The sequence below is a fragment of the Vigna angularis genome, chromosome 1 (genome assembly GCF_016808095.1).
Source record: "Vigna angularis cultivar LongXiaoDou No.4 chromosome 1, ASM1680809v1, whole genome shotgun sequence".
NCBI classification, from domain to species: domain Eukaryota; kingdom Viridiplantae; phylum Streptophyta; class Magnoliopsida; order Fabales; family Fabaceae; genus Vigna; species Vigna angularis.
The window spans coordinates 26,527,291-26,555,268 of NC_068970.1; the positions used below are offsets into that span (position 1 = coordinate 26,527,291).

The window sequence follows — 27,978 nt, forward strand, 5'->3', positions numbered from 1 at the left end:
CTTGCAGCACAATGTTTTACCCAGAAATCCCCAAATCAATCTTAGATAAAGGTAATTTTGGTTTAACCCACACTTAAACCTACCACCCAAATTAAGTCATTTTATTTTTTTAAAATATTTCCACCAACTCACTTCACTTCACAGTGCCACGTAATCATCCAACATAACACCTCACTCAGATTTTGCCACAATGGCATCAGCACCGTTAAGTTTTTAACGGCCTTCACGAAAAGGACCGAATTGAACATTTTTAAACAAAATATGGGGCTTTACTGAACTTTTTCAAAAGGTGGGACCATTTTGAACTAAACCCCCAAAAGTTGGCACTATATGATGTATTAAACCATGTTTAATCATATATATATTCTCTTATCTCCTAACCAAGTTAAAAGTTAATTAATCAAAATACATTTTTTACTGATTATTGTTTAAGTTTTTACCACTAACCAAAGTACATTCTCAATTGGTAGTAAAAACACATTCAATCATATGAAAGTTCATAAATTCAATCAAAGTACATTATCAATCAAAACAAAAAACCTTTAGACTCATGATCAATATGCATATAGATTAAAACACCTCGCTAATTAGCTATAGTGTAAAAACTATTACTTTAGACGTGATTGAGAGATAAAAGACATAGAAGAAAGATAACCCAAATCAATAAAAAAAAAACAAAGACATTATTTCAACATAACCTCATAATCCATAATGAAATTACAGTGAAACAACCCTAGAAGTTTATCCCTCAACGAATGAAGTGGAATACATGATGAATAAAAATAAAAGTAAGAGAAGGAGAGATATGGTGGATGACTGCTTCGAAACCGGAGTTGCTAAATAGCCCCTTTCTACTTTCCTTTGTTTTTTTATATATAAATTGAACTGGACTTTGTTTCAAGCTTTTCTGTTATTATAATTTTCTTTTTGACAATACAATATCCTCCAATTATCTTTTAAATAATCTGATATCTTCAAGATATATTTTATTGATGTGGAGATCTAAAAATATTTGAGAAAATATTTGTTATATAAAAAAAGACTTGGAAAATATTATCTTTTGATATTTAGTGATATAGTTAAATAAGTTAATTATTTAACAATATCAAATAAAATATCTTAAGACATATTTTCCTCAAATTATCTTTTATCATAAACATTTATAAATTATCAAATCCCGTTTAAAAAAATAGAGAAACCTGCAACATCTAATTTTTGTTTCCCCTTCCCTATTCCTGGCTTAGCCAAATTTCTTCACTTGTTTTCATGTTTTCCTTACCTTCTTCATGCAATGCTTTGCTTAACTTATTATGATTTTGATTATTTTCTATTCTTGGATTTATTTTTAAGGTATCATGAAACTTTAACCAATTTATTTCCACACCTTCATGAGTTTAACTTAGCTGCAGCTGCACTAACACACCTCAAAATATCCAAAGAACATTTATGCAACTAAAAAGCTATTTGTATAATGTATTAGTATCTCATGTTCAATAAACCAAATTTTAACAAATTCTAATTAAAATATGCTTTTAAAGTACAAAAACCAATTAAGAATTCAAGATTAAAGGCTAAAACACGGCATAAATATGTACTCATCAACTGGTCATCAAGGAGCTTGGCCAAATGGCCAAGCTAGCTAAAGAGCTCAGCTAGACTAGAAACAAGGAGCTCGGTCAGACAACCTTCACATAAAAGATCTCGGTCGCATAACCATTAAGGAGCTCAATCAGACAACTTCATGTCAAAGCGCTAAATCGCTAAATCGCATGGCCATCAAGGAGCTTGGCCAAATGACTTACCTAGCTGAAGAGATCGACTAGATTAGCCATCAAGGTGCTGGTCCAGACAACCTTCACATCAAAGAACTCGACCCCAATGCCATATCACTTAACCTCTGCTGGATTAGCCATTGAGAGAGCTCGACCCTAATGTTGTGTTCGTTTGAGGTGAATTTACTGTTTAGGTTAATTTGTGCAGATGGATTTTGAAATTAAATGTGTTCGCTTTAAGTAATTCAGAAGCAATTGAAGACGAGTAATTGCGGGATAACTACCTTTTTTCATCCTCTCATATATCGTGCGATTTGGGGGGATTGTAATAGAAATATTTTTTTTGCCCTCAGAAAGAATTTATTTATCTTTGCATGTCAGTGCCACAACAACAACACACACTTACCAAAAGATCAACCCACTTTTACTTCTTTCACAAAACTTCTTATAATTATATTCCACCTTTTTTTCATAATTTTATTTTTGTTTCATTTCTACTTTTAATTGGTGAGTATAGATTCATGATGAACTCCATGCAGAGATTCATGTCCAAATCATTCATGCTTAATAATAATAATAAAAATAATAATAATAATAATAAAAATAATAATAATAATAATGATAATAATAATAATAAAAATAATAATAATAACGATAATAATAATAATAATTATTATTATTAGAGGCAATCTTCAAATTATACTAAGCTAAAATATGGTATTGTTTAAATAATTATTAATTTTTTTACATTTTAAAAATTATTTTTGTTAATTATTTTTAATTTTTTACTTTTTATAAACATTTTTTACAATTAAATATAACATCAACAAATATCATTTTATATTACTTTAATAACTAGGGACATTTTGGTAATCTTTAATTTATACCAATTAAACAAGTTTTTTAAATATGTCCCATCAATTAAATCCTACACTAATTCTCACAAACTTTACTTCCAAATCTACTCTCAATTACCCACAAATCCACTCAAAAAAACAACAAAAATATTACCCTCAAATCCACTCAAATTCATTCAAATCATCTCCCCCAAATAATCTCAAAAGAACAAAGCCTAAGGCAAAACTACTTTAAGCTTGGTTGGATTAGCCATTGAGAGAGCTTGGCCTTAAGCCCAAACTACTTTAAGCTCGGCTAGATTAGCCATTGAAAGCTTGGCCCCGAGGCCAAACTACTTTAAGCTTGACTTGATTAGCCAATGAGAGAGCTCGACCCTGATGCCATATTACTTTAAGCTTAGTTGGATTAACCATTGAGAGAGCTTGACCCCAAGGCTATATTACTTTAAGCTTGGTTATATTAGCTATTGAGAGAGCTCGACCCTGAGGTCATACTACTTTAAACTCAGTTGGATTAACAATTGAGAGAGCTCAACCCCAAGGACATACTACTTTGAAACTCGTCTAGATTAATTTAAGCTCGACTAGATTAACCATTGACAAAGCTCAACCTTGAGGCCAAACTACTTTGAGTATGATTTGAAGCTCTCATATTCATAAGTTAATTCATAAATTCTTTGATTCTCATTAACCCTTGTGTAGTGAGCTTTCACTTTTTCATTTTTTTTTATGAAATTATGAAGTATGGGGGCGTTAGACGAAAAATTAAATAGATTATTAAAAATATATTTGACCCAATAGAGAGTGCTTGTTTGAAAAAGCGTTGTCTATTAAAAAATTAAATAAATTATTTTAATATATTAAACAAATAAATAGTGTTATTTCAAACAAGTGTTATCTATTGAAAAATTAAATAAATTGTTAAAAAAAATGTGAATCAATAGACAACGCTTGTTTTAAAAAAGCATTGTCTATTGGTGGTTAAATAGACAACACTTTTTGGAAAAATCATTTTCTATTGGTGGCCTAATAGAGAGCGTTTTTTCAAATAAGTGTTGTCTATTGGTGACCATTAGATAGTGCTTTTTTGGAATCCAATAAACAATGCCTAAAAAGCGCTGTTTATTAGAAGAAGAAAAAAGTGTTGTCTATTGGTAATTTTCCAATAATGTTGGAATGTGTAAATGTCAACATTTTATTTGCATGTTTGGGTGTTTTTACTGGGTTTTCTTTCAAGCTTTTCTTCTTTTAGTCCGCTTAAAAGTTTTGTCTATGACACCTTTCCCGTCCTTGTTTTTTAGTTTTACTTATTTGTCTTTATGTTCTTGGCTTTGTTTTTCTTCATGATTGATGTGACAATATTTCAACACTTTTGTATTCCTCTCTTGTTCTTTTTGTCTTCATCATCTAGGTCTTGATACATATAGTTTTGTTGTGTCTTTTGACCATTGATGCATATTTAATTCAACGTATTGTTCATATCTTTTTCTATTTTCATCTGGGAGTTCTTGATACGATAATCAAAGTGTATTACTTCATGTGAATTACCATTTCTTTAATTTTTAGTCATTCAAAAATTTGATTCAAAAAGAAATAAAGGAACGAGAGGAAAAATAGAATAGACCTACTAACCTATTAGAAAAAGTGATATATCAACATTCACCATACAAACCAAATATCCATTTCACATTCTTTAACAAACTTCAAAGATAGTAGAGCTGTCAAAACGGGTAACCCGGCTCGACTCATCACGGGTTGGTCACTTAGTGAACCAACCCAACTTGACTAACTTATTTGCGAGTTGAAAAAATTTGAACCCAACCTGACCCACCACGGGCTGGGGGGTTAAACGGGTTGACTCACTAACTCATTTAATTATAAGTTTTTTTAAAATAAAAAAATTACAATTTTTTAATTCAAAACTAAATAGATGTCACACTAAAATGATGTTAAACTTCAAAGACAATTTAAAATAAAAAGAAAAAGTATCATATAATCCAAGTGTAATCCAAAAACATGTACAAAAGGCGAACAAATAAGTTTTTTATATTGATAATTTTTATATCACTTGTCCATTTATAATATTAGAGTCTTGAATAAATAAATTTATAATATTTTTCTCTCGTGAAACATCTTCTTCTTTATAATCATCTACAATATAATGAAAAAAATGCTAACTAATAATATTGAAATACAAAATAATAAATAATAAAATTAAATTAGGTGGGTTGGTGTCACGGGTTCAACCTGGTGAGCCGGGTTCTAACTAAGCCGGATTGAAAACTAACCCACATAAAAAAATTACATTTTTTTCAAACCTAACCCGACTTAAACCCGTGGTGAACCGGGTTGGGTCGCAGGTTACAACTCATTTTAACAACACTAAAGGATAGTATATCAACACATAAACAAATTAAGGATCCTTAAGTCAATCAAAATACAAGCTTCACTTACCATTTCACATTCTTTAACAAACTTGAAAGATAGTATATCAACACATAAACAAATTAGGTTTCACATAGTCAATCAAAATACAAACCATAGTTTACTAAATTGATTTTCTCAAAATATCCAAAATTTAAAACATTCATAATTGAATAACAATCTTGCTTTCCTTATATCAAATTATTTGTTCTTGTAAAAAATAATTCAAAAGTTATATAAAATTAAAAAAGTCCTGATCCCAAGAAATCTCATTCAAAACTCAAATACAATCTTAAATAAATATATTTAACTCATATGTCACGTACAAACACAAAACTCTATACATGTAAATTTTACTAGAAAAAAACAAATCAAGAACTAAAGAAAAAAAGTAAATTAAAATAAAATATAATCAATTCAGATGATTATCTTATCACCTAAAAGTTGTGTCTTTTGATACAAAAGAAAAGATGAAAGAGATTTCAAGATTTTAGAGATAAAATAAAAAGAATATGTAAAGGGAAGAAATTCATAATAATAATACAATTTGAAAAATTAATCTCTAAATAATTAAAATTCTAATTTATATAATAACCATATCTTAAAATTTTATTTTTTTAAGGCATCCCTACTAAACATGAATCTTACAATATCCATAAATAAAAACAATATATTAAAAATTGTTACTATTTAATATTAACTCATCAAAATTATTTATAAATAATATTAATGTAAGGAATTTAATTCTACATTAAATACAAGACGTAGTAAACTTAATTACATCCAACATTTATTATTAAATTAAAATTTCGAATGAAAACAAATTAAGTCTTCTTTATATATATATATATATATATATATATATATATATATATATATATATATATATATATATATATATATATAACATTTAGTACTATATTAATGCTATTTTGAAATTTATTTTTTGAATTAGTTATCTTAAAATGTTTTTGTGAAATTGATTTTATAAACACGTAAGTAATTTTATAAATTCATAATACTCTACTTTAAGAGACTAATTATATTATTATATATAATATATAATTTAGACACGCACACTAGCATATTTTAATTGTAATTTATTTATTACACGAATGGTTAATATAGACATCAACTTTTCATGGCCGTTTGATTAAATATACTCAAATTAAATACTAACGAAATTTAATGGGATTAAATTGACATTTAATGATATTAACACACTGATTAAACTGCTTAAAATTTAATTTATCATCATAACTATATGTTCTAAAATAACTAATATCTGGGATATGTAAAGTAAAACAGTTTTAATATAACTATATATTTTCATGTCCATGATATCTTCATAAAATGTTACAGCTCTTAATTTGTGTGAATAAAAAAAAAAAATCCTCTTCTTTCATCTCAAAATTCTAACATTCCATTTTTTAATCTTTTTTTTTTCAATGCCTCTTTATTTTCAAGGAGAATGCAATTATTATTTTTATTTGAAACGGTTTTTTAAAAACAAAATATTAACATGGACTGCAACTTGATTTTTTTCTATAATAACATAAAATAATTTAATTTTGCACTGTCAATATTCATATTAAATCCCATTTTTAGTCTTTTTACTTTTAAAATCGTATTTTCAGATCAAAGAAATATAAGAAAAACACTTAAACGTAAATTGAAATCTAAAAATAATTTAAACCCTAAGAAACCTAACACAAGGATTTACGAAATTAATCAACCAAGAGTTAAAGATTAAGTAAAAAGAAAAAAAGAAAAAAATAAATAAATTTGAAGAAGAGACTGGTAATAAAAGCGTGCAATTGTTAGGGTAGTGGCTGACACGTGTGAAGACAAGGAACGGCAACTTCCAATGTTCCAATATATAAATAGCGGCAACCTCCGTTTCCTTTCCACTCTTCCTAGGTTTATAACGTTAACTACTGCTGCTGCCACTACTCACTTCTGTTGTTGCGCTTCACGCCGCCAACTCGCCATTTTCAATCTCTCTTCATTCTTTTGGTACTTTCTCTCAACCTCTCTTTCACTTTCCACACTCTCTCTCACCACATGCACGTCCAGTTTCACCTCTAAAACTTCCATTCCACCTTCACTTCTACACACTTTCGTTACTTTCTCCGTCACTGTGCTCTTATTCTCCTTGTGCTCTTATTCTCCTTCTACTGAAAGTGTTTGTGTGTTGATGTCTGCACTTTTTCCGAGTCTCTGTTTTGTGTTGCAATTGCCTATGCTTAAGTTTTCTCGATTTCGGTGCGCATTGAGTTAATTGTGTGTAGTGAATGGTGGTGAGGTTTTAGATGTTGGTATGTGATACTGAAATTTATGGTGAGTTGTTTGTGTCGTCGAAGTTTGGAGTATTTTTATATGGTTGATCACTTGGCGGTTTACTCTGTTTTGTTCTGTGAGTAACTCTTCTGGCAGGTTTTACCCCTTCCTTTATTCGTGATTATTGTTATTTCTGTGTAAGTAACTGCTGGTTTTTTTATAGAGGGACAAACATGGATTTAAAGTTTCAAATGGAATTTGAAAGTTACAATTTTGTGCGCGTGTGTGAGAGGTTATTTAAATAGAAGATCTTTTGAAGGGATTTTCTATTTAAAAAGTGAGAGGAACTAACCTATTTTTTTCCGAAAAGATTATACATGCTTTATCATCTCAATTAAATCTCGTGTTTTAAATGTTAAATTTATATTGACTTGGAGGCTTTTTAACTATAGTATATCATCAAAACCTGGTTTGGCACCGCCCACTTTGTTTTTGGATTTTTCGCAATGTGTGTCTGAATACTATTGGTTAGCAATTTGTTTTATATACTTTTCATTTGTGTCTTTATTCTGCTATTTAGTTTTTTTCGCATAGATTCTGAACTTTAAATGAGGCTCTTGGCTGTAAGTAATTATTATGGGAGGAAACCTGTGCTATATGTTTAGGAAACTATGGAGGGACTAGGACCCTGTAACTTCCTAATTAAGCAAAAGTCCTTTGAAAATTTAGACTTTATATTCTTTTTTGTGTGGTAGAAGCTGCTATTCTATTTATTATTTTTTTTGTTATTTTCTATGTATCAATTTCAAAAGTTCATGTAAGGAGTTGATTTTCTATTTGTTGAGTTTGCTCATGTACCTGAACAATTCTGAACGTTACCAGGAAAACTTTTAATGGAGCTAAGTTTGTGAAAGACAATCTGATGTCCCTACTCACCCTTCCCTACTCTTTAATTATAGAAAGAGTGAATCAAAATCCACTTTATAATTTGCAAAGAAGGTGCAATATAAGGGTTTGAGTAAAATGGGTCACTGTGAGAAACCCATCATTAAGGTGGAACCCTTTCTAGATGAACAAATTAATACTACAAAAGTTTTGGAGGACACAGAAGTCGATATAGTGAGTTGGGCAAACAAGGGTGATTTTGCATCCAACAAAATTGAGGACCCTGATGCAACTGACTATTCAAGTTCCTTTGCTGATACTACGTCTGATGCGGAAAATGGTTCTAGATTGAGTGATGCGGAAGTGGAGTCTGAGTTCTTAGGTGACAGTGGTAGCTTAACAGATGCTTTTGATGGTTCTGCATTTCCAATGAGGTGACTTTTCTTCCAAACCAGTAAATTTTATATTCATTTGCTTGCACATAATCTTGGTATCAATATCTAATGAATCCAAGTCACTTGAAATTATTGAAAATTGATTTTTTAGTTACGTATAAAATTCATATTATGAACTCAAGGTTCAAATTAGGTAGTGGGTGTTTAGCAAGTAAAAATCTTAACATATCTCTGCACTACTTTGGTAATGATTATTAAAATAATGTTAGTGTGAAATTTAAAGGTTCCAGTTGTTTATTGTGTGTTGGTTTGATGTTTCAGTAAGAGCATAGGTTATTTTCCCACTTTGCCTTCATGGAACTCCTTAGATATTAAATGCACTTCAATTTATGTTATTAATTAAATCCAGATAATTGTTCACTAATATAGTTATAGTAATAACTCTTAGGCATATAATTTCTGGTTCGCATCTAGTGAAGATTGGTATTGAAAAACCTATCACCACTGTTTGTGTGGTCTGTCATCATTAATGTCTTTTTTAGGGATCATTAATGATCAAACCATGCTTCCATAAGCTAATTAGGAATTGGTAGTGGGGATGTGGTATACTACCCTACCTGGTTATTTGGTGAAGCATGTACATGGACTTTTTTGTTTGATACATTACGTTTTTGCTGTGTAACTGTAGGAAGAGGAGGTTGACCGATCATTGGAGGAACTTTATAAGACCTCTAACATGGCGATGCAAATGGACAGAACTAAGAATTAAGGAAATTGACTCAATAGCATTAAAATATAGTAAAGAGCTTGCAGAATATGACAAGGGTAAACATACAACACCTGATCAATTTTCCATAGAAGAGTTTGGTTCAAAATCATTGCCATTTTTGGGTGAACATAGAAGAAATAAGGCCAACAAGAGAAGAAAAAGGAAGAAAGTTGAAGACACAACTGAAATTGGATCATATACATCACATCATTATATTTTCTCCTATCTTGGTACAACTCATTTATCCTTGATACCTAATTTTCTTATCTTTTCATGCTGTTTACCAATCACCTATGTTCACTTGAATGGATTTGGGAGAGAGTGATTGAATGAATTTGAGAGGATTTGAAGGTAAATTTTTTGTTGTTTATTTGAGTGAATTTGGAGGTAAGTGAGAGTCGATTTGGAAGTAAAGTTTGTGAGAATTAGTATAGGATTTGATTGATGTGACAAATTAAAAAATTTACTTCCAAATCCACCTCACTTATCTCCAAATCCACTCAAATAAACAACAAAAAAAATTTACCTTCAAATCCTCTCAAATCCATTCAATCACTCTTCCCCAAATCTATTCAAGTGAACAAGGGGTTAGAGATGTGTGAGACTCATTCCTTTACTTATATTGTAGAGAATAAGAAGTCTGATCATGACGGTGGTTTGGCTGATGATTTTGGTAATCCAGGTTAGAAATTTTATTTTTTAAAGCGACCTAATGTTTTGCTGCTGTCCATTAAATCAGTGATGTCATTAGTATCTATTGTATTCTTTTCCCTTAGGAGATAGGGTTACAAATGAAAAAAACTGTTTTATTCAACACCATTAACTTGTCTGTCAGTGGTTGTCTGTAGAATTATCTTTCATTGTTTTGATTATTGGAAGATTTAGCCTACCTATCATTTGCCTCTTAATCACATTTTGACTTGCATCTGATTCACGACTAATGCTTTTATACTGTCTTTTGGTATAGTGATCATAGAGCCACATACTGATTCAACAGATAGGTTTGGCACTGGGGAAGTTCAACCTTTCTTGGATTTCAGTGAAACTGATGCTTCATTAGAGCAGCTTCTTTGGGCAATAGACAATCTACAGGCAAGGGTCCACAAGCTGAAGAGTGATGTTGATGCAATAATGTCGAAAAATGCATCAAAGTTTTCTTCATCAGAAAATCTGAGTCTTCTTCCTCATGGTGATATGCAGACTAGTTCTGCCCAAAGCCCTACAATCTCTGCAGGGAATGGAGATGCTGCGTCTGTCGGGGTTATTTATAATTCAATTCAGCACGGAGTTGACTTTGATATTGGAGATTTTGTTATGCATAGTGTTGTGTCAAGTTATGGAGAAGTTCCAATGGTTCCTGATATAATTGAGAGTACCGTTGGCTTATTGTCTGCTGCTGATGTCACCTTTCGTTCAGCCTTGGCTGGGGACTCGTGCGAAGCTGTAAGTTTCTTCAACCTGTGTAAACACAGTTTTAGTTCTTCCTATAATTCTGCCAATTCCTTTCCAGGTGATGGCAGAAAAGTGTTTTATATAAAATTCAATAGAAAAAGCTTTCTTTTCATCTTTTTGTGTCCACTGATCTGTATTGTTGATTTGGTAAACAATTTTCTGTGATTTATTCCTCATTGTTACTGTTAGAATCTTGTAGATATATTAGAATCCCATAGATATAGTAATGTTCATATTAGGATCAATGGGATTGATTCTATATTGATGTTATTAGCTTAAAATAAGCTCACTGAATATTGTATTACCATGGTGTTCCTAAAAATTGAATACATCCGTTGTGGTCTAAGCACCCAAAATTAATCATTTGTCTTTAGGTTTCTCTCTTCTCAATGGTCAACTTTGACAATTGCTGCATCCTCCGATCACTTTTACCCTTCGGTAGTTGTCGGGTCCTTTGAGCATTTTCGCCATCCAACATCTGTCATGTCTTCCAAGCATTTTTGTTATTTGCCAGCTGCTGCACCCTCTAAGCCTTTTTTTCTCTTTCATTGCCGCTCCACCCTTTGAGCATTTTTTCCCTCTAGCAACTGCTGTGGTCTTTGGCCTCCATGTTCTCTGGTAACTGCCATGCACTACGAGCCTCTGTTCTGGCAGCTGCCACTTTCCTGAGTCTCTGTTGTGTCTCAAAGGAACATTTGCTACTTTCTCTACGGCAGTTGCTATGCTCTTTGGAACATTTGTTACTTTCTGACAGTTTCTGTGCTCTTTGAGTAGGTTTTTCTCTCTAGCAGCTATTGCACTCTCTGAATATTTTTTGCTCTCCAAAGCTGTCAGGCTATCCAAGTATATTTTTTTGCCTTTTATAATTGTTGTATCCTGTGAGCATTTTTTCTTTTTGGCAGCTGCTGTGTCTTTTGACCATTTTTGCTCTTTAGCAGACCTCACCCTCTAAGCATGTTTTATCTCTGATAACTGTCACGCTCTTCCCAACCACCATGCCCTCTGAGAATTATGCTCTTTGGCAGTCATTGCACTCTTTAAGTATTTTTTTTTTGCTCTCTGGTAGTTTTGTGCCCTTGGAACATTTTTGCTTAAGCATTTTTTCAATCTGAGGTTTTTTCTTTTTAGCTTTTTACAGTCCTCATCTATCCTCTAACATAACCCTATGATTGGAGCTGCCCTTTTCTTTGGCAACCACTATGTGTCTGACTCACGGCCACCTGCAGCTGTGCCACCCCCTCGACACAAAATCTTCACACACCAAATTGATGTGTGAAGCTTTGCTATTACTTACATTGCTAGCTCTAAAACAACCAATTTGCCGACATGTTCATTAAGAGGGGACATGTGTTGATGAAATTTGCACCAAGCTTGAGACTTTGTCGGATGGAAGAAAGTAATGCATGGGGATGCATGTAGTATAACCATCCAACATGTAACTGTACACCAATGTTTCTTTTTCTGACATTTCTTTTGAGGTATTATTATGTTCTGAATCCTTTTTACCAATGAATCTGTAACTATTGAAGGTGGTGTGTGAGATTATGGCACTGCTAAAAGCATAAATTTGCAAGTTTGAGGCATTAAGTTTTGACATGTATGGCCGCAGATGGTGGACAATGTCTTGATACATGAAGTCGCTGAAACTGATGAGCACACCTTTAAAAGTGGAAGTCAGCCTCCGATGGAGAGGCTTCAGAACTGGGAGAAAGGTGAAGGGGAAGAAAATTTGAATCTTGTGTCTGTTCCCATGTCAGATATTAATACAGTGGCTCAAGAACAATCAACCCTGAAGCCCTGTGTGTATAACGATGTGAGCATCCCGAAGAACAAAAGAAAACGTGGGGAGCGCAAAGCGTGTTCAGGTGGTTGGAGCAAGAAATGCTCAGGAGAATCTGAGAATCACTGAGCTAAACTTCTCCATCATTTATAGCTCCTTTTCTCTCCCTCGTAAGTTCACTAATGTTATACTTATTAGGTGGAGAAGGAACTCGTTAAATTCTGATTTTCCGATCTTATACTTCACACCCATTTTCAAACTGGGTTTGGATGCGGTAACACATTTTAAATCTCATATATATGAAAGAAAATTCAATTTAGTTTTTACTTGTACATTTTTTTTTTTTAATTTGATCGAATGGGGGAGTCATGTACAACAATCAAAATTGTACTTATTCCTATGAAAGTGAACTTTAATAAGTTTAATTCAATTATTCAAAATCGGTGTGTAAAATGAACTCTTATATATTATTTGGATTTTATTAACTGATGTGGATCTTAAAGACGACACTAATATGAATAATTGGATAAGTGTAGTCTTCAAATATATAAGATATGGAGACATGGACATTAAAATCGACAAGAATATAAACAATTCGATAAGTTTAGTCTTCAAAGTATAAGATATGGAGACGCAAATTTGTATATTAGAAATTATGATTATATAAATTAACAAGTGTATTCAAAATCATTTATAAATAACATTGGTAAAATATAATAATATAAAGATATCGTCACTTAATGCATAAATAAGTTTAGTTCATAACATCTAAAAAGTGAAAGGAGAATATAATTGATTTAAGACATTTTATTCTTTCATGAAAAAAAAACCATTTTAGTTAGATATTCATATAAAACAGAAAATTAATAATATAACATCCCAAAATATAGCATAATACCATATTATAGATTAATCACATATAATAATATGATAGATTAGTTCACCAAGAGTTAGTAAAGTATTTTAACAGTACAATTATCCAAAATAACCATAAAACTAAAAATTTTATAGAACAACATAAGTCTGATACAAAAATATAGACATAAACCGAACGGTGATACACCCTGTATAAACCTATAGGTTTACAAAAGATAAGTCAAACCTATTGACCAAACGGTCCAATCTAAAACTATACACAACTGATGACCGAATGGTCCTAACTTAAGCAATAAGGTCATCGCCTTCCAACGCTTGCTCCACCGAACACTCATCGCCTTCTGCTCACATCCACAGGATGATCATTGCAAAAGAAAAGATAATCGTACGAACAACACAAGACAAAACAAGAAAGTAGGGTAAGCTAATGTAATTTAATTATAAATACATGTATACAATTCATACAAGTTCAATCCATACGAAACCGAACGGTACATCATGCAAACACTGAATACAATTAATCATATACAAACCGAACACTACCATTCACACCACACACACACACACACACATATACATATATATATATATATATATATATATATATATATATATATATATATATATATATATATATATATATATATATATATATAAACCGAACATTATGACTTGACCATTCGGATTGTATGAATATGTAGCTACAGTCGTCCTTGCACTTGTGGTAGTGTAACAGCTGACACCAATCAAGCTACTACCCAAGGTTAATCCCATAATACCTACCTCGGCACCCTGAGGTGGTAGGACCTCCTACTATTCTCGCAAATGAAATACCTCTCTCTATGTGAGAATGATACTCATATAATTTCAGGATGAACGCCAGCTTAGCATATCCATATTCATACTTTACAATTCAATACCCATACACGAGACATTCCTCCTTGGAATTCTCTTCCACAATATTTAAAAGTCACAATTCTCATATTTAACATAATCTATCATTCATCAGTTATATTTCCATTCATAGAATAAAGAGAACATGTGAACGTTGGAAGCCGAACACCTTCACACTACCCAATCGAGAGGACCTAACGGTTCAGAAGAAATAGAACATAAGGAAATGACCGAACGCTTTTATTGACCGACCACTAAAGAAACCAACTACTAGGAACTTAGCCCAACTCGAAGAGCTCAAACCGCATACTCATAGCTCAAACCGACTCTTAAAAACTTAACCGAACACTTATACTAAATTGAGTACTTAGAGAGTACTGGATACTCTATCCAGACCGAACACTAGTTTAATATCATAACACTGTGATTAGACTGAACGGTCATAAATAGATAATATCTCCACTAAACCGAACCCAGTTACTAACTGAGTACGTAACATAACCGAACGGTCGACCAACAAAATTCTGAATAACACCTCTTCAATCAAAACAAGATATTTCACTTAATTTCTAAACCTCCAAATTTGATTTCTGTTATTTTAAACCTATTCCACTGAACCTATTACACACTGCTCACAACTCACATTTTCACATACTCTCTTTCCCAAACCAGAAATGACCGAACGTTCTACAATAGGAAACTCCAGCCCAGTTCACATGTCTCGGCCAAACACAGAATTTGAATACAATTCAATCAAACATACCATTATTCATACATGCAAGCATTCACACATCAATTCCATACACAGAAATATATAATTAAATCACTAGCTTCCCTTACCGTGAATAAACTAGGCACTTTCTAAGCTTCCACCACTTTGACTAACCAGCAACCACTTCTAAAGCAACCTACTAAATTTTCGATCGGTGAAAAGGGACCAACTAGAGGATCAAAGACAGAAACAGATTCAGAGAGAGATAGATGAAGAACACATGCAAGCTGAATAGTGCTTGCATGTATCAGAAAATACAGAAACTTCAACGAACGAGAGAATTTACTTACCCACTTCACACAGCAGTTAGGTTGATGGGAAGGTAAACTCTTGCCACCAAGGAAGAACTCAGACACGGCCTAGATGATGATCAGAAGAAGGAGAAAGTGATAATTTGTAGAGAGAAGAAGGAGAATTGTAGAAAGAAGGAGGAGAAACTCAGAAAGTTTGGAGAGAAGAGGTGCATGCAAAAGTGGCTCAATGTTTGAAAAATTTACTTATATACTACCGTCAAAAACCGATCGGCCAATCAACTACACACACCTGTCTTCCACTTTCTGAATTTTCTAAGCCCTTACACCTTCCACTCACTGTTGAATTTAATGTGACAAATAACTTAAAGAATTTTCTCATTAGAAGACATATAAGGAGATTAAATAAAACATTCTCACTAAAATATGAGTTTTTAGAAAATAATTGTATTTGTTATTATTAACCTTGGAATTATATTAAATTTGAGACAAGATTTTTGAATTGGATAATTCATTAATATATATCATATAAGTGTTGTATATATGTCCAATACTTCTTTGACACCAACACACCATTTGATTGACATGTTCGAGTTTCATTATTGTATTAAAAAAATTAAAAATAAATGACATTTAATGATTTAGGTAAATTTTTAAAACTTGGTAATTTACTTCTTATAATTTATTAGGGTAAAATTGCATTTTAAGAATAAATTGTCATGAGTTTTTGATGACTTTTTTAAAAATGAACAACTAAATTCGTCATTAGTTAGAATTATTTTGGTTTAATCAAAAGTCGTCATTATTGTGAACGATATCCTATAAATTAAAAGTCGTTACCACTTTCAATGATATCCTATAAATTGAACGTTGTCACCCTCTAGTAACTTTTATTCAACATATTACAAAGAAGTTATCATAACTCATAACAATTTCACTTTTTTCATAATTTTATGAAGAAGGTGTCATTAAGACTCATGACGACTTCAATTGGAAAGTTAGTAACGACTTACCTTTAGATTGTAAATTTTAAGTCAACTATTCCAATTGTATACTTTACTAGATAAACCATTTCATTTTTTTGAAAATTTTTCAATGACTTACAAGAAAATTATTTTGTATTTAACTTCTGTAGCTGCATAAATTTCAAATTAAACTGAAAATATAAAACCACACACACACACACACATATATATATATATATATATATATATATATATATATATATATATATATATATATATATTAAATTAATATGTTTCTATTTCATCAGTTTCATGGTTGAATAGATGTGCCTGTAATTTTTGTGAGGAACTAGTAGTTTTTTTTAAGGACAAATAAATTTAGATTTTGATTATGTCCTTGAGATATTCCTGAAGTGAGCGTGGGGTGAGTGTTTGTTTGAGAGATGAGAATAAGAGATAATAATAATAAAAAAAAAGAAAACAGAGCTTGCACGTGAATATGCCATGCACGCATCATGATATCTTCGCTTTGCCAACTAATGCATTTGATTTTAGTTTTGCATTATCAAATGTCGGCTTCTATAATAATATTCTTCCATAGGCATGGTCTCTTAAATTTAGTTAAAAACTTCATCCTTATACTATTACATCTCTACTTTCTTTTTCTTCTTCTATCGTTTTTTCCTCCTTACAACCAAACACCACTTACCTTTGCCATTTTCTATCATCTGTCACAGTTTTTATTACTCACAACCACTTTGACCAATAATCATCAACAACTGGAAACAAAAAAAAATCAACATTTATCCTATTTTGGGTTGGATTTGGACTGAAAATGAGAGATGAAAAGAAAAAGAATAAAATTAGTGATAATATAACGTGATGAGAAAGAAAGAGAAACATGATATACAAATACAATGAATTAATATAAAATTTTATATATTTATAGTTAAGTACATTTTCAAAGAAGAGAGAAATAGAAACGAAAAAAAAGTAAAGAACACATATATTAAAAATGATAAATGTGATAAATTATATGACAAAAAAACAAGAATGAATAACATAAGATAAAAGGATGATAAGAGAGTTAATATGTATTTATCATCACTTAAATATATTTTTTAGAGAGAGAAGTAAAAATATATATAAGAAAAAGAACAATGACATAAGATAAGAAAATAAGATTGATATATATCTACACCTACTTAAATGCACTTCTTAAACAAGATAAAGGAGAAAATAGAAAAAGAAAGATATACTGATAAATATTATAAGTGATGTGAAAAAAAAAACCATAAAAGTAAATATTTATAATTACTTAAATGCATTTCTTATTATTAATTTGGGAAGAATATCTCTTCCTGAAGATTCTTTACTGTGATAGTTCCTGGAAGAATCTTGACCAGAAGCAATGAAAAGATCAAAACTTGTAAAGCAATGTTGGTGATAAGAAAGTAAAGGAGAAAAATAAAAGAACACTGAAATGCAAATAAAAACTAGAAAGTCAATAAAAAAGATACTACAGAATTTCTATTTCCATCACTCTTTCACACACAAGGTAGGGGAAATTTCTCATGTTTTTCTTTTCTTTTACTGTGTTTTTATATATATATATATATATATATATATATATATATATATATATATATATATATATATATATATATATATATATATATATATATATATATATATATATATATATATATTAGTCGACCTTAAATCCTGTAAAGTTGGCAAAGGTGTAGACGCCATAACGCATTAGCAGCATCTCTTAGTGCTTTAAATTAGAAGGTCTTTGTTCCAATCCAAAGTGAAGAAAATCATTTCCATGGTCTACAATGTACAAAAAGCAAAAGATGTCTGAAACCTCTTCTTTTTGACCCCCTCCCAGTCATTCCATTAATAATAATAATAATGATAATGTTTAGATTACAGGCGGCTAATCAAATATAGGTTAAGGCTTTTTAACTTGATATGGAATTCTTAACAGAGGATATAGAAAATTTGAGACTAAATATCAGCATATGCACTTAATTAAGGTGCAAATGGAAGCATTTTCATGAGAAATTGCATGTTAATTAATTTGCATTATGGTGACTAATTAACAATCTTGGTTGAACAAAAATTGGCAAGATGCCAACCAACATCTCCAATCATAATGTCTTTTTCTCTTTTTTGCAGCCTTTTGGAGTCTTGGGATAGAAATACGTCGCACCACAACACCTTTAACAACAAATTGATATTCTAACACATCAAGTGGCAAAATAATTCTAACCATATTTTATTTAGAGTTTTCAAATTACCTTATAATGTATTAACAGAAGGGGCTCTCTTATTTAAGAAGCCATTTTTTCTTTAAATCTTCCAAGAGTAATAATTAGTACTAGTTAATGTTATAACAAAGTGAGAGACTTTAAATTTCTCATAAAAAAAATTGATGAGAAAAAACTAATATATACATATACAAAATTGTTTATTAATTTATTATCTTAAAATTCTTTTGTTATAATCTCTTATACTTAAATATATTAAATACTTAAACCTATTTTATTATATTTAAAAAATATTATTTATGTGAAAGAATCGATTTTATGATTAAAATTTGGTAGTATGATCTCGTTCTTTTTATGGTCAAATTATATAGAAGTAAATTGTCTAATAGACAATTCCTTTTTATTTTTAGAATACTCGTTTAATCCTTAAAATTGGACGTAATTATCGATTGTCAATTATATATATATATATATAGATAAAGTTAGTGCATCCAAATAGTTTTTCAACGAATTCAACATAAATATCAATTAGCCACATCTACAAAAATTTAAAACTAAATCATATCATCAAAACTCAATATTTATCAAATGGTCTGATTAAATTAAATAAACTATATTTTATAATACTCGTTTAATCCTTAAAATTAGACGTAATATATATATATATATATATATATAATCAATCTAATTAGTTTTTCAAGGAATTTAACATAAATATTAATTAGCCTACACTTATAAACATCTAAGAAATATAAAATTTAATCATATCATTAAAACTCAAGGATGATTTATCAAATCCTCTAATTAAGTTAAATACACTATATATTATCTAATTAGACTCATCTATCTAGATAGTCTAATGAATATGGTGTATCTAGAAGTTTAACATCTTTAAAAACTGATTTTAATCAACAATTTTCGTTAAAGCTCAATTAATCTCAATGTTCCAAATATAATTGTGCAAGTATGAATTTGTATGATTTTAGAAGGGTTGGCATTGTTGTAGAGGGAAGAATTAATATCACAGTATATTTGGAGCAAGCAAAGAAGATAAAGCCTTTTTTTGAAAGTCCCCATTATAATCATAAACAGAAAAGATGAAGGAGCTTGTGTAATAATTGCACAGCACAAGTTCAGGGTTATTAGAATTATATGGGTCCTTTAGTGTATGCATGACACATAGCGTTTTCAAATGGTGATGTCCACATGAAAGGAAATTATAGCTCCTTTTCTATATATACTTTGAATTGGAACAAACGTGATAGTGATAGGAGTAGGATACATTTCAGGCAACCAATTAATAGCATATACGTTCGATTTCATGCAACTTCTGTTGATTCTTTAAGACATTTCAAATACATGAAATTTGGCAACATGTTATAGTGAGATTTTTTACATGAAAAAAAAATAAAGAATAAAAGTAAGTTAAGTTGAGATTTGAAGGATAAAAAAACATCTTAACATGATGTTGACTAGATTTATGTAAAAAGACATCCATGTTAAAATTCCTGGCATTAAATCTCAACATGTTAGAAGAATGAGTGATGCCAGCTAGGGATATAATACGTGAAAGCCATGTAACACATTCTCTTCTATTAAATTATCTCTCAAGCGTGTGCAAGTTTCACACTATCGAACAACATCATTTAGTGATTAATATAAGAGCCTAATCATGATCCACTCACTTATTGTATAAATCTTTTTATACCATCTCCAACTTAATAACATCTTATTCAAATCATTGAGTCAAAAATTCAAAATAGAAAATCTATATTGGAATCATTAAAATACATTAAAAATGAGAAACAAAGTTACACCAATAACTATTGAAACAAATTTAAAATGATTATTATGTATAAAAAGAAAGTTATGTTGTTGAAAAACCTTAAAACAGGGAACTATAGTAACCTTTTGGAAATAAAAGCTTAACAAGAAATGAATTAGATGAGAGTTTGGTTAATAAATTTTGGTGGACTTATGATGAGGCTAATTATATTATATGAAGAATGATTTTAGTGTGAAAAAGGCAGGCCAAGCATGTCTTAGAGCAATTAATTGGGTGAGTGATCTGCTCTTGGTAGCAATGATAAATATGATTAAGGCACCAGAAAGTGATGAATTAAATAAGGGTATTGTTTCCTTTTTGAAGAGGCAGGGGCCACCTTGGTAATTACATTAAAAGTAGAAACATTTTTACTTTGCTTTGAAATTTCAAATCTCTTTCTCTCTCACTCAGAATCACAAGCCATCATGGCAGCCAAAGCAAAAGAAAGGGATTGTGTTACAATAAAGAATGGGAGAAAAGGAAAGAAGCACGTTGCCAACCCCATCTTAGTACACTCAAAAACTTCACCAAAACCCTCTTCTTCTTCTTCTCCTTCTTCACTCTCTTCACAAATGAAAATACTTTGCTCCCTTCCTCCAACTCTCTCTTACTTTCACTTTTCTTTGTTCATGCAAGATCCAAAGAACGATTCAAACTCAAGGTATGTTATGTATCCTCACTCACTTTAATACTTTATATTCTACTTTGCTTACTAATAAATGTTTCTGTAAATTGGGTGTACCGGAACAATATCCATTTTTGCTTCTTTTTTTTGTTGGTTGTTGAGAAAATGCTCACATTATTCCTTCTAAGGCCTTGAACTAGTCAAAAGATGTGGTGTAGACCAAGTTTAACATCTGCCTTTCAACCTTAATGATGTTAAGAATTTGACCAACCAAACCCAAAAACAGCATCGTTCATGCCTATAGGAAAGTCAATTCTCTGGCTGGCCTTCTTTTTAGCTTTTTCAATAGTGAGCCTAAATTTGGAAATTCTGATTTTAGATTAAATCTGTTACGAGGCTTAAACATGACCCTCCAAAGGGTTTCTTAAGGTTGTGAAAGAGCTAAAAACTTGAATTTGTGTTCCACTTGTGCATGCTATTTTGGAGAAATGAATGTAGTTAAGGGTGTTGTGATTCATGAAGGAAGAAGCTGGTGCATGATCTGAATAACTGAGGCATAATAAGCACTTGTTTTTGAAGTTGCAGGAAGCCCTGGTATCAAAGAGCAATGGAGGTGACTAGTCTATGGAAAAGTATTTCCAAATCCGCAGAAATTCCCGCAGGTAATTCAACTATATGGAAGACACCATCAATGCCAAAATCCCCTCAAGTTCCTACACCGAGTGGTAACAAGAACAAGCTAAGAAAATGTGCCTCCCTGAAGGTTGCAACATCCTTCACAAGGGTTTGTCTTTGTGCACCTATGTATTCATATAATGAGATTTTGAGAGCTGAGGCACCACCCAGAAGAAGCAATAGTTACCCAAGATCAAAGCCGTTGCAAAGTGCACATGAAAGAAGTCCTAGTGCCAGGCTTAGCACAGAGGGAAGGAGAGTCTTCAGGGGAAAATCATTGACCGATGATGTTCTAATGAGAAGGTTTGTGATTGAGGAAGAGGCAATGATGCAAATTAGAAGAAGAAATCAAATGGAAGTTATTAGGAAGAGGAGTATGATTAGAAGAAAGAAGCTTGGGCCTAGTCCTCTTAGTAGAATGGTTATGGCAAATCATATTGGACAATTTTAATTGATTGGTCCAATTCCTATAGTGCCAAGTCCACTTGGTGAATTTTGATTCTCCATCCCTTCTTTTCTTCTTAATTCCATTCACTCAACTTTTTCACTTGGGGTTATCTTGCAACATTTAATTTTACATCAACCAATTTTATTTTAATCATATTATAGTTAGGCTCTTATGACTATTTTTAAGAGTACTTAACAAATACATATGAATCTAAATCATATAAGGAATTAATTAATGCAACATCTAATCTTAAACCTTAAAAAAAATTAAATTTATGAATATTCTTTCATATAGAATGATCAATTTTTTTTTTCAATTCAAAGATTAACATTAAATTTTTCATAATCTTCCTATCACAAATTGGTTAAAAAATGAATTTTAAGTCTAATTCAATCTTACAAAATCGACTTGTAAGATGATATTTGCATTCACTTATATGCTATAAATTGATCTTATCTCTAGTCGATGTGAAACTTCTAACAAAATTTAATTTTCATCATATATTCAACTATAAATTTATTTTAGAGAAAAATTATATTCTCAATCAAAAATATTCTCAATCAAAAAGTGTGTGTGTTTGTATTAGTTATTTTAACATGAAATTGAGAACACTCCATCAAAAGCTTAACAAGAGAAGTTTTGGAAAGTGAAGAAAAGAATTTTAAGAAAATGAAAGGAAATGATACGTCAAATCTTAATTTGTGAAACCAACAACTGAGCCAACTAACTAGTATATGTAGACTTCTTAATTTGCTTATAAGATACTCTAAAAACACAATTCTTGAATAAAACTTGTAGAGGAAGGATAGTGGTTATCTAATTTGTATCTGAAAGGCCAAGTTAGGTTGTTTTGCCACTAATAATATCAACTACCCCTTCTTCCTTTTTTGCTAATATTTTGCCTGTTAAGTGAAAAATACACACATTAAGCTTCTTTAGGTACTTCACAATGTTTCAAATTCTACACCATTAACTTTCTTAATATGCAAATTTTCTAACAATATAGATGTTGAATTTTCAAGAAACTCATAAAATCTTTGTTCATCGAGTTTTACACTAAACTTATAATCGTTATTGTTGTAGATTAAGAAGGTGAAAAGTGTTGGTAGTTGGTAACTTACTTTGAAATATTTATGTAATTTATGAGATACGATGAATCGATCACCAACCGAATCTTATTATCTTATTAATGTTATGGTTAATGAAAATAATTAGTCAACTTAAATACTCATGAATACTGGATTTGGGTTGGTATTGATGAAAAATATTATATAAAATATAATGGTCCTCGCACTCACAAAAAGATCATTTTGTCCTTATCATCCTTTTAAATTTCTTAATTAATATCAAGGACACCTGGAAGAATAAAAGGACATGGATGAAATGAAGTAACAAACAAATTTAATGAATTTGCATATTTTTTCAACTCTATAGTTAAACATTTAATTTATCTTTATCATTTTACACATTTTAATTTTTATGTAACACATGATCAAATTAAGTTTAAGAACTGAAGTAAAAGTGTGACAAAAATCAAACAGGATCATGTGCACCTTGTATGGGACACAAAACAGAAACCTTGTGAATAGACATTTATGCTTCAACTCAACATTAAAAACAAATAACATATGATGATCATGTGATGGAAGAAAAATATTGGTTACCTACCAAGACATACTTTATAAATTCTTACAGGATAAACACCAATTTCTTATTTGTCTGAGGATATAATAAACATATCCTATTTAAATAAAACCAACCATAATTAATAGCCCTCCAAGATTTTGTCAGTTTTAAATTCTCCGATTTTTTATTTATTTTATTAGAAAACTGGTAAGTTCATTAGAAAAGTTTGATCTTTATATCATCATTTAAAACTTTGTGATTTCAGAAAATATGGAAGAATTTAAATCTTATTGAAGATTTACTTCTCTGCTAAACTCAACTATATTGTAATCAATTATTTCCAATCCTTTTCTTTTTGTATATTTATGTTATTTGTTCAAAATCAAAAAGTGTTCAGTTCAAGAATCAAGAGTGTTTAATAATTTTTCTACATAAACAATAATTTTGTAAAAAGAAAAAGTATATATATATATATTTGTGACTAAAATTCGTAGTCTGAATGAATATTTACTAATTTATTAGGAATATGATTATTATAATATTTAACTTAACATGCAGATATTTACTAACGGTTTATCACTATTAATGAATTTTATTTAATTATTTACAAGAATAAGATAATTAAAATCAAATTATTGATATATGAGATAATTACTAAAAAATTATTTAAAATTAAAAATTTATATATATTATTTAAATCTGTAAATTGAAATTACTTTTATAAATATTAATTTTTTAAAACTTAGTGTAACCTCTCACTTAATAATATAAACTACTAAATAAAACATTAAATATTTTGATAATTCATAGTAGTGATACAAAGATATATTTATAATATCTATACAATTATCCAAATTAATAATATATATATATATATATATATATATATATATATATATATATATAATTTTAAGTTCTGAATAAAAAAGTCTTTCAAAAAAGATCAAGTTATCAAAAACACATTACAGTATCTAAAACTCTAACTACTTATTAATATTTTCTTCTTCAAGCAAAGAAATATCTTCACTTGTTACCTCTTCTGTTCCCATCAAATAGATGATCATTGCAAGAAAGATACACATAAATAAACAAACAAAATAAAAACAGGTAAGCTACTATTTTAAAAAACTTATAATATCACATTAGATATTCAACTTTCACTTTTCATAAGGCATATAACAAAAGACTCTAGACTCAAATCATCCTGATACATACATTAACATATACCTTACAGAAATATAAACGCGGGGTTATCACCTTACTACTCACGAGGTTAATCTTTTACACTCGAAACCAAAGTCCAGGTAAAGATCTCCTGCCATACTTCACTCCCTTCCCATTCCTCTCTATATGAGCTATATGGTGGTGGTATATCAGAATACCTTCTTTCAAAATTTCTTTTTGTCAAGCATACACTAAATACTCACCAATACATAAAATCTCTCCTTGAGATCTTATCCCACAATGCATATTATACAAGATTCAAGTATATTCACATTCCACAAACATAAATCATTCATAGTTCAACATAATGCATTCACTTAAATCAATTCAATCATCAAAACATATTATCATAGAAAAACCTGCACCGATTTCGCTATAGAGAGCGCTCAGCACCAGAAATGATGCTCAACGAATTAACACAAGATAAGCTCCAGACCCCCCTACAACGTTGGTGCTTAGTGGCTCCATTGTGGCGCTCAGTGGCACAAAGCTAATAATGCTTCAGACCTCTCTATAACTCTAACGCTCAACGCTATACCAATAGCACATAACGCCATATCAAATACAAGAAAATTCAACACTGTGAATTAGGGAAATCAAAAAGACATGTTCCAATGACCAAATTGGTATTCCTCACTCATTGAAAAGTTCTAAAACAGTTTTGACTGTCAGATTGAACACCAATTCACTCAATTGATCACATCCTCAATTGCCTAATTTAACATCAATTTCAATCAAAACAAGTACATTGCATACAACAAACACAATCACAACTGAACATACCAAAATAACTATTCCAAACCAAACCAAACATCCAATGTAGGTAAACAACCTAACAACATGTTTAAAACTTCCCTTACCTAATAGAAGCATAGACCAATATATAGAACCTAAAGTCGTTTCCACTTATTAAAGAACTCTATCTATACCTACAAATCACAAAATTATGATCAGAGTATGTCATTGAAACCACCTTTCATCAAAGAATCTAGTAAAAGATTCATATGATACATGCAATTGAGCTAGAGTCACGTGCATACAAAAATAACTAAAATTGAGAAAAGAAAGAAATTAACTTACTTTTTTGAGGAAACTGATCGATTGAAGTAGAAGATCTCACCACAAGATCACTCAAACGGTTTTTAATCTTCAAACAAATCAAAAATCCATGTCCTTATATCTAAGTAAAAAATTAAATATATATATAATTATGCTTATACTCAATCCATAAAAAAATTATATGTAAAAATAAAAAGGATTTAAATTCAAAAAATACCATAGAAAGGCAAATTTGTTTATGACCGTGTTATCCCTGTAATAATTCTAATAGAAATGATGAATTACATTTTTTATTTAATTTCCCCATCGTTTTCATAATATTTTTTATTTAATAAGAAGAAGCAAATTCTAATTTTTTATCCATGAGCCAGAACCACGTGAACCCCAACTCCTGTGTTGAGCACAGTTTTTTTGGTGGTACAGTAAGTTTGTTTTATTGTGCAACATCTATTTTGTCTATGAAGCAATAAAGGGAAACACGTTTCCCAATAGGAGTTGTAATTTTAATTACATTTGTATTTTGAATGTTTAGCAGAAACCTATGGTCTCATTATGACATGTTACACAGTAATATGAAATGGTGGTTGACAACTAAAGAAGACCTTTTTGTGAGCAAATGACCGTTATTACATGTTCCAAATTTGAAAGGTGTTGCTGCATGCATTTGTTGTGGTTATGATGATTAAAGATGTGAGTAAAAACAATAGTTTAACAGTTGAATAGTATGAAAATTGAAATTTGGTTTAATTGAAGAGTGAGAAGGAATAGTAATAGAAGAGTTAGTTGAAGTTGAAGTCACACGGGGAACTAAACTCATCTGAGCAACCCCACGTTATCTCTAAGCAGCTACTATCACTACCTCAATACCTGAATATGTGGGGTACTCACAACATGGCAACGAGTCGAATCGAACACTATTCACAGATAGTGTTTATCTGTAATCTGATCCGACAAAAAAAAATTCATCCGTTATCCGATTCGCTACCTGCACGGATACCTGTTTAAAAATTTTTTGCAGGTATTTTAAAATCGGCGGATACCTGTGGATATTTGCGGATACCCATAAATATTTTAAAAAAATATATTTTAATAAATGATTAAAATAAAATTTAAATAGAATTACAAAAAATATATAAAATATAATATAATATAAATTAAATATAAATTTAAATTCAATTTTAATTAAATTTAATCTTGTAAAATATAAATTAATGTTAATTTTAATTAAATTTAACTTAATAAAATATAAATTAAATTTTTATTTTTATTTTTTGTGGGTAAAGAGTATCCGCGGATACAAATAGTATAATACTCGCACCCGACCAATTTATAAGCGGGTATTAAAATATTCGCTATCCGCAAATTGCGGGTAATAAATATCAACGAATATTAACTATCCGTCGCGGATTTTATCCGCGGATATTCGTAGTCGCGAATTTTTTTATCACCCTACTCAATGCAACAACTCACTGCAACAACCCACTGCATTTTCATCTTTTCTAACCAAACTTTATTCACTAAAACACATTTTTATATAACATTTATCAAATTTTATTCTTTTTAATTCACCTCTTATATATTCTTACATTCTTTTTAAGATTTTAAAATTATTCTTTACAACTCAAAAATTCTACATCCCATTCTTTTTTATATTTTAACAAATTTAAAATCTATTAAAAAGTTTTCTAAAACTTTAATGAATTTTGAAATTTTTTAAAGAAAATTCTTTTAACAGATTTCAGTTGAAACATTTGAAAATATTTTCAATAAATTTTGAAATATTGAAAGAATATTTCTTTAATAAAAGATTTTTTTTCTCAAATTTTAAATTTTATTAATTTTTTTTAA

The 27,978-nt window shown here is 30.2% G+C and overlaps 2 protein-coding genes across 4 annotated transcripts; both read left to right on the forward strand.

Annotated features, from left to right (window-relative positions):
• Positions 1 to 6,951: 6,951 nt before the first annotated feature.
• LOC108343792 (uncharacterized) lies at positions 6,952 to 12,940 on the forward strand. Of its 2 annotated transcripts, none has more exons than XM_017582217.2 (6): positions 6,952 to 7,069; positions 8,216 to 8,652; positions 9,302 to 9,612; positions 10,011 to 10,064; positions 10,350 to 10,825; positions 12,444 to 12,940. In XM_017582217.2, exons 2-6 carry the CDS (start codon positions 8,357 to 8,359, stop codon positions 12,741 to 12,743), a joined length of 1,437 nt encoding a protein of 478 aa, XP_017437706.1. In that variant the 5' UTR covers positions 6,952 to 7,069; positions 8,216 to 8,356; the 3' UTR covers positions 12,744 to 12,940. The 2 variants fall into 2 exon arrangements, with proteins under 2 accessions (XP_017437706.1, XP_017437787.1); XM_017582298.2 differs by having other exon boundaries at positions 12,364 to 12,503.
• Positions 12,941 to 20,906: 7,966 nt separating this feature from the next.
• On the forward strand, positions 20,907 to 22,374 carry LOC108339911 (uncharacterized). Of its 2 annotated transcripts, none has more exons than XM_017577144.2 (2): positions 20,907 to 21,134; positions 21,678 to 22,374. In XM_017577144.2, the coding sequence occupies exons 1-2, from the start codon at positions 21,046 to 21,048 to the stop codon at positions 22,222 to 22,224; spliced, it is 636 nt and encodes a 211-aa protein (XP_017432633.1). In that variant the 5' UTR covers positions 20,907 to 21,045; the 3' UTR covers positions 22,225 to 22,374. The 2 variants fall into 2 exon arrangements, with proteins under 2 accessions (XP_017432633.1, XP_017432640.1); XM_017577151.2 differs by having other exon boundaries at positions 21,684 to 22,374.
• The last annotated feature ends 5,604 nt before the right edge of the window (positions 22,375 to 27,978 follow it).